This window comes from Aspergillus eucalypticola (assembly GCF_003184535.1).
Source record: "Aspergillus eucalypticola CBS 122712 chromosome Unknown BO83scaffold_20, whole genome shotgun sequence".
In the NCBI taxonomy this organism is placed as follows: domain Eukaryota; kingdom Fungi; phylum Ascomycota; class Eurotiomycetes; order Eurotiales; family Aspergillaceae; genus Aspergillus; species Aspergillus eucalypticola.
In genome coordinates, this window is record NW_020290294.1 from 290050 (window position 1) to 302126 (window position 12077).

Consider the following 12077-nt stretch of genomic DNA (forward strand, 5'->3'; position numbering starts at 1 on the left):
CTCTCATTGGTCCACCGGCAGACCGTTGGAACCAGAGTGTCCCTCCGCAGTCAACCACATCCAGCCAGTCCACTAATTATCGACTCCAACTACCTGTCATTCATTTGGACCTGTCACGGTTGCTCAAAATTAACACGCAGTCAATGGAACTCTTTTGAATTGGTCCATTGTTCGTGAATCATGGCGCCTCCTCCGTCCTCTTACCGTCCGCGGAAGAAGAGAAAGCTTCCCTCATCTTTCGCCGGCTCTAACAATTCTCTCATTGTTGATGCTGGAGGGAAAGCCTCCCCAGCTTTCCCGTTGGTGTCGTTCCTCTGGTCTGCCCGCGCTGGTGTCTCACAATGGCTCGTGCTACCCTTGATATTGATGGCAGTGGGATTGTTTCGCTGGGCTGTCAGTTTGTGGGGATATTCTGGTACGCAATCACTGCCATCTCCTATACCCAGGCGCCACATACTAACAGTCACAGGCTTCGGAGTACCCCCTATGCATGGTGACTTTGAAGCACAGAGGCATTGGATGGAAATCACGACTCATCTCCCCATTTCCAAATGGTACCTGTACGATCTGCAATACTGGGGGTTGGACTACCCGCCGTTGACTGCATACCACAGCTGGTTGCTTGGAAAACTGTACGTCATGCTGCTCCAATTGGTCGTGGTTATAGACTGACTGAACAGTGGTTCTCTCTTTGATCCCACATGGTTTGCCCTGGACCAGTCCCGTGGCATCGAAGATCCCTTGTTGAAGGTGTTCATGCGCGGAACAGTGATTGCTTCGGAATACCTTGTCTACATCCCGGCCGTCGTTACCTTCCTGCGCCGCTTCACTCGTATGCAGAGCGTTCCGGTTTGGTCTGCTTCAATTGCCCTCACTGCGATCCTCCTACAGCCCGCGACCATCCTCATCGACCACGGACACTTCCAATATAACACGGTGATGCTGGGCTTGGTTGTTGCGAGCTTGGATGCCATCTTGGCTGGACGCATGCTATGGGCCTGCATCTTCTTCGTAGGTGCTCTTGGTTTCAAGCAGATGGCCTTGTACTATGCTCCGGTCATGTTCGCCTTCCTCCTTGGTGTCTGCATCTTCCCCAAGATTCGCCCCCTCCGTCTCATCTGCATTTCTCTTGTCACCCTTGTCGCATTCGCTGTCCTGCTTGCACCAATGCTCATTGGGGCGATTGGAATCGAGGCGCAAGCAACCCTGGCATATGCCCCTCCGCCTCCTCTTCTGCAGATTCTTCCGGTTGAGCTGGACAAGAGTTCCGTGCTTTACGCAGTCATCTTCCAGCTGACTCAGATTATCCACCGCGTCTTCCCCTTTGCTCGTGGTCTGTTCGAGGACAAGGTTGCTAATGCGTGGTGTGCCATCCATACTTTCTACAAGCTTCACCGCTTCGAGGCCACTCTGCTCCAACGCATGTCCCTTGGAGCGACGCTGGCATCCATTGCTGTCCCCTGCGCCATCATCTTCCGTCACCCGCGTGCATCGCTACTTCTCCCAGCCCTGTCAAGTGTAGCCTGGGGCTTCTTCTTGTTCTCATTCCAGGTGCATGAGAAGAGTGTTCTCCTCCCCTTGCTCCCCATGACTCTTCTCCTAGCTGGAGATGGCGGACTAAGTAGAGAGACTCGGGCCTGGGTGGGCTGGGCCAACATGCTTGGCTCGTGGACCATGTATCCTCTTCTGCAGCGTGACGAACTTCGGATTCCTTACTTCGTTATGACTTTGCTTTGGGCCTACCTGTTGGGACTCCCTCCAACTTCGTTTGGAACATTCCGCCGCCGTGCCTCTTTGGAAGACACCACCCCGGGCGCCGAGCTTCATATGCTGACCAAACTTCTGCATGCCTGCTTTTACCTGGCTATGATTGCGTGGCACGTTCTTGAAGCCTTCGTGGCACCCCCTCCTGGCAAGCCGGATCTCTGGGTGGTGCTAAATGCTCTCATCGGTGCTGGAGGATTTGGAATTGCATATCTGTGGTGTTTCTGGAAGCTGATCCAGCAGTGCCGCAGGATCGACCAGAAGGCAGCCGAGGAAACGGAGAAGAAGAACCAGTGAGGTTGCTGGCGGTGATTTCCTTTCAGTCTACTTGATTCTCTCGTGATACCCATTTTGATGTTCGGGACTGCCTTGGGCAGATCTTATCGGCGATAGACTGCGCGTTGTGCTTCTTGCGCCTGGCAGAGATAAAAGCGGTTGCTTAAGCCTTCTCTTCTTACAATATTCCCAGAACATAATGACATAGATAATATACATTTATTGCACAAGAAGGGAGATGCTCCACGTCGGACGATGACCTATACAATACATGTAACCCAGAATAAACCCATAACCGAACACCATATTTGCATGCGCTGAACTCTATGTATCATCCTCGTTGTGCCCTTGTCCCGGCAGCAGTCGGGTATGGTGCAGCTTAGACCTTAAAGCCGTAGCCAGCCATGCAGGCCTTGTACTGCTCGATCAAGGGCTTGCACTCCTGTGTGGGGTCGTCGGTCTTGGAGAAGAGCATGCAGTCATCGCGGGCGGTCTTTTCGGTCTTGCAAACGCAGCATGGCTGTGACTGGGTCAGAACATCTGACTGATTATCTGTGTCGCATAGGTCATGAGCGTACCTTGGGCTTTTCCGCGGGCGCCGACTCGGCAGGAGCAGGGGCAGCAGCCTTCTCAGCTGTTGTCAGGGAGAATTGTCAGCTTTTGTATCACTCCCATATACTAGCGAGACAAGAGGTATGGAGCATGCGGCGAGCATGGATGGGAGATACATACTGTTGGAGGAACCGAACAACCACGACATGATGAAGAAATGGATTCGAATGAAGAAACAGACTCAGTGAAGGACAATGGACAGAGAGCGACAGGATTGACGATGAAAGCGAACAGCAGTCGGAGGCAGAGCAAGACGAAAAGATGCTGAATAATGATGCGATTGCCCGGAAACGACGGATATGGTGTCTGCAGTTCACCGGAGCGGCGGTCGGGGAAAATTTATGGGAACAAACGGAAATAATTGGGTTGTCAGGGGAATGCTGCATCACGGCCCGCTGCTTCATCAAGTCTTTCTTTCTTTCTTCACTTTTTGCCCCTCCACGGTCGCATTGCCTCCCACGCTCATTGTCTTTGCTTTTCCTGCTACTATTTAGCCGTTGCTTACCAGGAACTCCATCGAGTCCTGCTACTTTGATTCTTTTGCACCCTTTCTGTATCGCACTGTGCAATTCCACCCCTGAAATCTACCCCACCATGGCCCCTCCAAAGGTCTTCTCTATCGAGGGCAAAGGCCTCAAGCTCGATTCCGCTGAGGATATCGAGTCTCACATCAAGCCTCTTCTCGAAGCCACCGACTATACTGAGATCCGCTTCGGAGGAAACACTCTGGGTGTTCCTGCTTGCGAGCGTCTCGCCGCTGTGCTTTCTACGCAAAAGAACCTCGAAGTGGCTGAACTTGCCGACATCTTCACCTCTCGTCTGCTGAGCGAGATCCCCGACGCTCTGACTTTCCTCCTCAATGCCCTTCTCGAAATCACCACCCTCCATACCGTCAACCTCTCCGATAATGCCTTCGGCGCCAACACCCAGAAGCCCCTCGTCGACTTCCTTGCTCGCCACACCCCGCTCCGCCACCTGATCCTTAACAACAACGGCATGGGCCCCGAGGCTGGTTCGAACATCGCGAAGGCGCTTACTGAGCTGGCTCAGCGCAAGGAGGAGGCCCGCAAGGAGGGCAAGGAGGTGCCTCTTCTCGAGAGCATCGTCTGCGGTCGCAATCGCTTGGAGAACGGCAGTATGGCGGCTTGGGCACGTGCCTACGAGGTGCACGCTGCCGGCATGCGCTCCGTCAAGATGACACAGAACGGTATCCGCCAGGAGGGTATCTCGATGCTGCTGAAGGATGGTCTTCGCCACTGCTCTGCTCTGGAGGTGCTCGACTTGCAGGACAACACTTTCACCATCATGGGCTCCACCGCTCTTGCTGGTGTGGTGTCCAGCTGGCCCTCTCTCCGCGAGCTCGGTGTCAGTGACTGCTTGCTGTCCGGCCGTGGTGGCGTCAAGGTTGCTCAGGCCCTGGCTGAGGCCAAGAACGAGAAGGTCCAGACGCTGCGTCTGCAGTACAACGAGATCACCGCCGAGGGTGTCAAGCAGTTCCTGCACGCCACCAAGACTGCTCTTCCTGCCCTGCGTCGTATTGAGCTGAACGGTAACATCTTCAACGAGGATGACAACAACGTGACGGAACTGCGCGAGATCCTGGAGGCCCGTCAGGAGGAGCACGGCCAGGACGATGACCCGGAGGACATGTGGGGTGTCGACGAGCTGGACGAACTTGAGGAGGAGGAGAGCGAGGAAGAGGAGGAAGAAGAGGAGGAGGAAGAGGAAGAGAAGGCCGAGAAGCTTGTCAAGGACGACGAGGCGGCCGAGAACGAAAAGGTTTCCCAGAAGAAGGACGACGATGTCGACAAGCTTGCCGACGTGTTGGGCAAGACTGGTCTTTAGACGCGTCGGGGCTTTTTGGTCACATTTTTACCTCGCCCATCCCCTATTCCCATTTTGTCGCCTTGGTGCAACGGCAGTGACTTCTCGCGTGGCAAGAGCTGGATGCATGGTCGTCTAAACGTGTCAGGCCCAGACTGACCGCGTCCGGTCTGCATGTGGCCGGCAGGAGAAGTTTGGAAACGAAAATCCTAATCCAGCCAGAGCACGCGCCTGGTGAAACTGGCTGTTATCTGCCGGGAGGTGTCCTCGCCCCTTGGATAGAAGCAGTGCTTTGCTTTGAGCTTTGATGTTGCCCTATCAGCGATATGCGTTGAGGGTTAGACGTAGACACGAGCCTTGCCCTTTGCTGATCACAACATGTTACTGCCCGTGATGTATATAACGTTTGAACGAATGATGTGCATAGCTATGAGCTTGAGTACGGAGTACGGAGTAGAGTGGAAGTAGAAGAGTCGGTGTAAGTCAAGCCGTGCCACACCACACTAGCACAGTAATGGTCTTAGCTATCATAGCCGTTCTCGAAATATCTATCACTACATCCTTTGATGTTTTTAAATTATAATATGATGATATCCACCGATTTATTCAGTGCATCTGCGGTACTCTCAGGGCAGCCTAAGGCACCAAAGCGTCACCTGCACGTCACCTGAGATGAGATGAGCTCGCAACAATCATCCACCTTTACAGCTTACTGTGATCTTTGTCCTCTAGTTGATGCTACATCCCCTGAAGCAGAATCCCGACTAATGTACCCAATCCAATGAATCCCTACTAACCACGAGCCCCTCCCCTCCCCTCTCCCACCATACACCAACTCCATCTTCCCGCATCCCGCTCACCCAACACCATTCGTTCATCCGACCTAAACCACCCCCATATATAATAACATCCAAACACACACAAACAAACAAACCCAAAGCAAGATGTCCGCCTCCTCCCTCGTAGCCCTCGACTCCCTCGAAGCCACCATCCTCATCGACAACGACCTGGATCCCATGTCCCCCATCCCGCCAGACACAGTAGAAGTGACCGGTCTAATGCGCACGCTAGCAACATCCTCTCCGCACGAAATCCACGACCGGGGTGATGCGCATAAGGAGCTTCAAATGGAGGATATATGCTGCTCTGCGCATGGGTTGTCAATTCTTGTGGTACGCTATACCCCTCCCATTATCTTTTGCCCTCCTCCCTAGATCTTGAGAGTGGTAATGGAAACTAAGAAGAAGCCAGACCGCAACAAAAGACAACAAACAGCACACGGTCCTCTTCGACGCCGGACCTGAAGGCGACGCCTGGGAGAGGAATGTTAAGCGCCTACGGCCGGATTTGGCGGACGTGGAGGTCGTGCAGTTGTCGCATTGGCATCGGGATCATTCTGGTTTGTTTTTACTTCGTCCATTTGAGATAAAGGGTGGTGTGTGTGCTAATTGATAATGCAGGTGGTCTTCAACGAGCCATTGAGATGATTACAGATGCTAAGAAGAAGAAAGCCGGTGGGAATTCCGCTGTAACGGTAGTTGATCTTCACCCTGATCGACCGGATTACAGAGGCATGGCTATTGGACATAATATCATCTCGCTGCAGGCTGATCCCACCTTCGAGGAATTAGAAGCTGCCGGAGGCACGGTGCAGAAACATGCAGATGCGCATACCGTTCTCGATGACTTCTTCTTCATCTCGGGGGAGATTCCTCGACGGACGGGGTATGAGCATGGGTTGAAGGGGGGGATGAGGTTCGATGCCGAAGAGAAGGATTGGTTCTCGGATGAGGGGATTGCCGATGAGAGGTTTTTGATGTGTAGGCTTAAGGGTATGTTATCCATTCGGGTTTGTATTTGATGATAGCTAGTTCTGGGTGATGCTGACTTGATACAGATAAGGGCATAGTTATGTTCACGGCGTGCAGTCATGCCGGGGTGGTTAATTGCGCACAGCATGCGGTGGATTCGCTAGATGGTGAGGTCCCTCTACATGCTATTGTGGGGGGGTTTCATCTTGCTACTAGTGAGACGTCGCAGTTGGAGAGTACCGTTAGGGATCTGAAGAGGTTGGATCCTGCGGTTATCCTTCCGGGGCATTGCTCGGGGTGGAGGGCTAAGTTTGCCATTGAGAGGAGTATGCCGGGGGCGATGGTGCCTTGTTCGGTGGGGATGAGGATTAAGTTTTAGGCAACTTACAGGTTAGTTTATGGTCATGATGGATGTTGTTCTTGGGAAGATGCTAGTCTAGCCTAGGTCTATCCAAGACATCTCCAACAGCAATGCTCAATCGAACAGACATGCCATGGTGAGGACTTATGTTGACTACAAGAATATCTGGGAGTCATTGTATGCTCATTGTCCTGGTTAGTCTACCATGGTCGAGCTTGGAAGAGTATAATGGCGGCAGTCGTGCTGCATTGCCATACGCCCGTTCTTATGGAGGTTCGATATCAAACCACAGATACCCACCATGCTCATTGAAAGTCCGTCTCGGATGATATCGCCAACAGAACGACATCTCTCGCACCAGATCTAAGGACCGCACCCTTCCGCTTGGAGGATGATAACAGACACCCCAGTGACACCGTTGCATCGGCAGCCTTGGTATGGAACCAGGGTCACAGTGCACATGCTGGCGGGAGAGAGGAGTATCGAGGTATAAATATATATATATATATGAGGCCTAGAAGTGCTTGAACATATCATGAATATATATATATATATATATATATATATTTGGCGTGGCACAACCTCGAGCCCGTCTGGATAAGTGTTGGGATTGTATATATATCTGTGCACTGTTAGACTCTTGATACATAGTATATACTACTATCACACAACAGAATCCAGCACTACAATAACTTATAGAACCATATTCCTCAACTAAAACCCACTGCCGTAACCCTCCACATCACACTACAACTGTAATGCATCCACATAACCAACCCAATTCCTCCATTCCACCGACCCGAACACCTCCATCTGACCCATCCATCCATCCATCCACCGCTCACCGACTGCAGTATGATGATGATAGCACAACATGACAACACCACCTCAAGCACGCCAAAACTCAAAACGAAAGCCAAGTACGGGCCCAGCAATTCAGACCGTCACAAACCAAGGGACCAGAAGCAGGCTAGAATGGCTAGAAAGCAGCAGCATCATCACCCATCACTACGGCATACATACATACATACTGCAATGCACATTCCATACCGCCCAGATTCCATCAATGAATATATATCTACGGATGATAATTTGATAGTAAATTGGAAGGTTTGTAATGTCATGCAATGCAGGAAGGAAAATATTGTAAGAGGTTGGGTAGGTAGGGTTATTGTGCATATACTCCTATCTGCTGTACATGAAGATGAAGAGAGGTGGTATGCAGAGGATGGGAATAGAGTTAGAGTTAGCTGGTTAGTTGGTTGGATTCGTGGTGGGAGGTGATTCGCTTGTCTACTGACTTACTCTTCTAATATCTTGTTACAGTTGAGATAGGTCTATTTGTTTTTGGAGATAGAGATGAATGAATGAGTGAGGTTGGGGTATAGGCGCAGCAGCTGTATGTATGGGTGTGTGTGTATGTAGGAAGGAAATTAACATGTCGTGTAACACCATCCATCCATCCATCCATTTACTATTAGTACCATCTAAGCAGTACTGTACGTATTCTATCCCAAACCCATTCTTACCATACATGAAAACATAAATACTGTACACTATGCATCTACCCATATTTCTCATGCTGTATGACGTATCCCTACAGAGCACAGCATGAAAGTGATGACGACCACTTACTATACCTGCCAAGTAAATTGATTCAATTCTCTAAGTAATTCCTCGTTAATCACTTCGTAGTTGATTCCTCTTTTTTACCATTTACGTAGATGCCTATAAACAACCCATCCATCAAACTCAATCTAAGTATATACTGTAGCCTACTAGTCATCTGATCAACCCTGCAGAAGGTTAACAACTACACTTCTCACTGTTGATCACCCGCGACTCAAACTTCAGGCAATGCTGGGCTTGGCTATGCTATGCTGTGCTGTGATTGATGATGATCCCGTCCTTCCCCCTCTCCGCTGGCTGCATTACACTCTACAAGGGAGGAGAGGGGCGGTGCAGGAAGCAGCAGATACGCCCCTTTGCCAAGAACAATAAAAGGGAGGAATGCACGGCAGGGCTTGGCGGGGAGATAAGAGGGGGGAAAGAAAGGGGTAACTTTGTTTGTTTGTTTGGTATGGAGATTATGGAGGATGAGCGATGAACAGATGGGGTTGAGTTATTAGTAGTTAATTTACTTATGGTGTTGGTGATGGTGATGATATGGGGTATGGGGTAAAACTGGTTTGATGAACTGGTGGGAATGTTATTTCTTGTATACGTACTACTTTGTAGTATGTTGTTGGAAGTAGATGGCAGGTTCTTTGTTTCATGGAATGTAATACTAGACAAAGAGATTCTCACTATGTCTTTCTCTACTATTCTTGCTTTCTTCCCTGTAAGCGAAACACGAAGTAAACGACATGCTGTAGTAAGTAGTAGCAACACTCCCGCCAAGCTGCATCACCCGTCATCACCACCACCACCACCTTCATAAACGTCAACACTACACCCGGACAAGTAACTCGTTGCACTGATAACAACAACCACCCAAAATCAAGTCATTTCATTACACTCTATAATTAGTAGGACTACAGACACTGCCTCGCTATCAACCGTGCACATCCCACCCTGGCAATTATTCGCACATCAAAAAAGGGATGAATGATAGACAAAAAACCGCCAAGAAAAAGCCTTGCTGAAGACTGCACATCTCCCGCTTGGCGCAAAACAATCTGCATAACTATTGGCTTGGAAAGGGGGTAAACCTACTACTTACTACTGTAAAAGGGAGTCACGTTTTCGAGGGCGGGTTAAGTTACTTATTTGTTTTTTCGCTTTTTATTTCTTTGATTTTGCTTGGCTGTATGGAGCATTATTCGTGTGATAGTATATCTTGAGTTGTTCGGTTACTAGTAGTACGTAGTACCTCATTTTAAAATATTGATTACACTTTCTTCATTTCCTAAATTACAGCAATGATTTCTCGCTTAGATGCCATCTTGGCAAATGTAGATAGCCAGAGCAAGAAAGGCAGCCAGCCAGCCAGCCAGCCCGCCCCTGATGAACTGTCGATCTGATATCATTTTTCCACATCAGCATCACTCCGCACTCACCATCACATCAGGGATACGATACCATTCATGTATCCTCACTCGGCAATTACTTCCTCAAGTAACCTTATTTCATTGTTATGATCACTTGAGTTCAAGAAACTCTATCCATCCTGCCAAGTAGTAACTACTGTCTCACGACCTTGCCCGTCGGACCCTCTTAAAAACGGAGTCGGAGTATATTAGGATATCACATCAGACATACTTACTCCGTAGTCACGGACCAGAGCGGTAAGTTAGTGAGTAAATGTCCATCTGACATCATATGCAGGTAACTACCTACCTAAATGATCGATTCTTCACACATCTAGAAGACGGATAGTTATATCCGTAAAAACTCAAACCACATCGATCTACATCATTATTATCCTCCCTCCCCTTTTAGATGATATGATACAATAACTTCCCTTAATGTACGTATGTATAATCTCCGTCTATAATTTATCCATGTGGCTACTGCATCATCATCTTGTCCGTTCGATTAACCTGCCCCTTTTGGTTATATAAGGGTAGGTGTGGGTGTGTGGGTGTATCAGACAATGATCCGATAATTAAACTTCAAGTAAAACATGGCATGTGAGTCGAGGGTGGGATGATGGAGATGAGACAAAACAAGACAGATACTAGAAGAGTCGGTCAGATCATCGATACTTATTCTTCCTTGGGTATGATGTTGATCGATGGTACCTACTTCTGATTGATGCAAGAAGGGGTACCTACATATGTATTGGACAGAGGATGTAGGCACGGGACATATACTGAAACAGGGTGATTGAAATCAGGGTCGGAGCAGAGACTGCTGCTGCAGTGTGCTGCAGAGAGACATGAATGGTTGTTTTGTCTTGGATATACTACACCTACCCCTACTTACTACTACTACAGTCTACTGGCATACTTCTGTAGATTGTATATAGTATCAAATGTACATTGCGGGGTGACCAAACCTGCACAAAAGTACGCAATACATATATAGTAAACACCCAGGTACGGAGTACTTAATTAGACATAATAATCCATGCTGGTGATCCCTTGGCATCGATCCCAACACACTCAAGCTGTAGGCTACTACGAGATACTACTACGTTTGGCAACAAAGTTAAACATGTATCAGACAAACCACCACACCCAATAGACATGAGACATCACCACCACCACCACTACTACAGTACGTATCCCTACCCAACCCTCCCTCCCTCCATCAATCAGACACGTCTCCTCCAAAAAGCAACCCGACAAATTTATTCCCTCACATCAGCCTTACATCCATCGCTTCACACTCCCGACACTCTATTCCGGAAAAATTCTTCACACCCAACATTGAACAAGAACATTCGGTCCAGTACCACGGTTCATACCCGACAACAATTCAACCATGGAAAAGGAGGGCAGCAGACTGGGGGGGATGGATAAAGTAAAACGCCTGAATGGATGGATATGAACGGGCGAATGTATGATTGGAGGGGGGGTAAAACCAAACTCTGGATTACTGGTGGTGTCTTTGTCTCCAAAACGGCGCGCCCGTGCCGATTCCCGTGTCGCGTAGTTAGTCCAGACCCGTTAGCAGTTAGTTACCACCCAGTAAAATAGTACTACGTACTAGAACTTCGGCGACCCTGACTACTGAGTGGGAAGGGCGGAATATGCCGAGGAGAAAGGCCGACAAGGCAAGACATGGCATTTGCTCATACGCGCCGAGTTGAGTGAGGGATAATGGTGATTCCACCACCCACTCAATTTCAATTCACGCACTCATTTAGGGCTAAACTTACTTGGGTGGGGAGTCGTGTGCGTGAGTGAGCGCATTTGCAGCGCAAATGGCGTTCCATTACCCCCAGGGTGGGCTTGTCAGCCCGGCAGTCACTTAAGTAACTAATCTATTTTGTCTGGTGGGAGAGCTGCACGAGGAGGGGTAGCTAGTTAGTTAGCTAACTAGTAAGCTATTTGACACAGATAAGCTGGGCTGGTTGTTGCGTTGCGAGTTCGGTATCCCTCCATCTTGTCCTGCCGATATCCGTTCCAGACCCGGTCGTTTTGGACTGTTCCATGTCTACTGATTGACTAACTATTGGGTTCTCGCTTCCACCAGGGTATTCTTCCCTATCGGTAGCTAATTGTCCATGATGCAGTCAGTAGTTGTCACCGGTCGGCCCATGATAGGCAGGGAGCGACCTGAAGCATCTAGTGCTATCGATCCGGCTTGCCGCGCTTCATCGCTATCTAACTAGTCCATCTAGACTGGATATCTAGCTATGTCCGGAAAATAGCTCTCTGCATCGAAACTCTGCAGTCTAACTCTAGTTCTAACCAATTTCGCCGACCGTAGCTTACTTCCAAGACTGGCCAACAGCAAAAGTCGCCCAGGTACGGACGGGC

At 49.4% G+C, this 12077-nt stretch overlaps 4 protein-coding genes across 4 annotated transcripts; 3 read left to right on the forward strand and 1 right to left on the reverse strand.

Moving 5' to 3' along the window:
- The first annotated feature begins 76 nt into the window (after positions 1-76).
- On the forward strand, positions 77-2229 carry BO83DRAFT_342230 (dolichyl-P-Glc:Man(9)GlcNAc(2)-PP-dolichol alpha-1,3-glucosyltransferase ALG6). Its single transcript, XM_025528651.1, has 3 exons — positions 77-415; positions 470-632; positions 681-2229. The coding sequence occupies exons 1-3, from the start codon at positions 181-183 to the stop codon at positions 2059-2061; spliced, it is 1779 nt and encodes a 592-aa protein (XP_025385923.1). The 5' UTR covers positions 77-180; the 3' UTR covers positions 2062-2229.
- On the reverse strand, positions 2205-2938 carry BO83DRAFT_380181 (copper metallochaperone COX17). Its single transcript, XM_025531690.1, has 3 exons — positions 2773-2938; positions 2619-2674; positions 2205-2560 (listed from the first exon to the last, which is right to left on the reverse strand). Exons 1-3 carry the CDS (start codon positions 2798-2800, stop codon positions 2420-2422), a joined length of 225 nt encoding a protein of 74 aa, XP_025385924.1. The 5' UTR covers positions 2801-2938; the 3' UTR covers positions 2205-2419.
- A 109-nt stretch (positions 2939-3047) lies between these two features.
- Positions 3048-4958, forward strand: BO83DRAFT_380182 (GTPase-activating protein RNA1). The gene has a single exon (XM_025531691.1). It carries the CDS (start codon positions 3247-3249, stop codon positions 4495-4497), a length of 1251 nt encoding a protein of 416 aa, XP_025385925.1. The 5' UTR covers positions 3048-3246; the 3' UTR covers positions 4498-4958.
- A 326-nt stretch (positions 4959-5284) lies between these two features.
- Positions 5285-6839, forward strand: BO83DRAFT_88710 (MBL fold metallo-hydrolase). Its single transcript, XM_025537685.1, has 4 exons — positions 5285-5648; positions 5728-5875; positions 5937-6308; positions 6374-6839. Exons 1-4 carry the CDS (start codon positions 5421-5423, stop codon positions 6664-6666), a joined length of 1041 nt encoding a protein of 346 aa, XP_025385926.1. The 5' UTR covers positions 5285-5420; the 3' UTR covers positions 6667-6839.
- Positions 6840-12077: the final 5238 nt, after the last annotated feature.

Excerpts from the sequence above, each read along its gene's own strand:
- BO83DRAFT_380182 (XM_025531691.1), top strand. The coding sequence starts at position 3,247 with ATGGCCCCTCCAAAGGTCTTCTCTATCGAGGGCAAAGGCCTCAAGCTC.
- BO83DRAFT_88710 (XM_025537685.1), top strand. The coding sequence starts at position 5,421 with ATGTCCGCCTCCTCCCTCGTAGCCCTCGACTCCCTCGAAGCCACCATC. Across the intron at positions 5,649-5,727 it reads ATGGGTTGTCAATTCTTGTG|ACCGCAACAAAAGACAACAA; the intron begins GTACGCTATACC and ends AGAAGAAGCCAG. Across the intron at positions 5,876-5,936 it reads TTGGCATCGGGATCATTCTG|GTGGTCTTCAACGAGCCATT; the intron begins GTTTGTTTTTAC and ends TTGATAATGCAG.
- BO83DRAFT_342230 (XM_025528651.1), top strand. The coding sequence starts at position 181 with ATGGCGCCTCCTCCGTCCTCTTACCGTCCGCGGAAGAAGAGAAAGCTT. Across the intron at positions 416-469 it reads CAGTTTGTGGGGATATTCTG|GCTTCGGAGTACCCCCTATG; the intron begins GTACGCAATCAC and ends TAACAGTCACAG. Across the intron at positions 633-680 it reads AGCTGGTTGCTTGGAAAACT|TGGTTCTCTCTTTGATCCCA; the intron begins GTACGTCATGCT and ends CTGACTGAACAG.
- BO83DRAFT_380181 (XM_025531690.1), bottom strand. The coding sequence starts at position 2,800 with ATGTCGTGGTTGTTCGGTTCCTCCAACA. Across the intron at positions 2,675-2,772 it reads GTTGTTCGGTTCCTCCAACA|CTGAGAAGGCTGCTGCCCCT; the intron begins GTATGTATCTCC and ends CCCTGACAACAG. Across the intron at positions 2,561-2,618 it reads CGCCCGCGGAAAAGCCCAAG|CCATGCTGCGTTTGCAAGAC; the intron begins GTACGCTCATGA and ends ACCCAGTCACAG.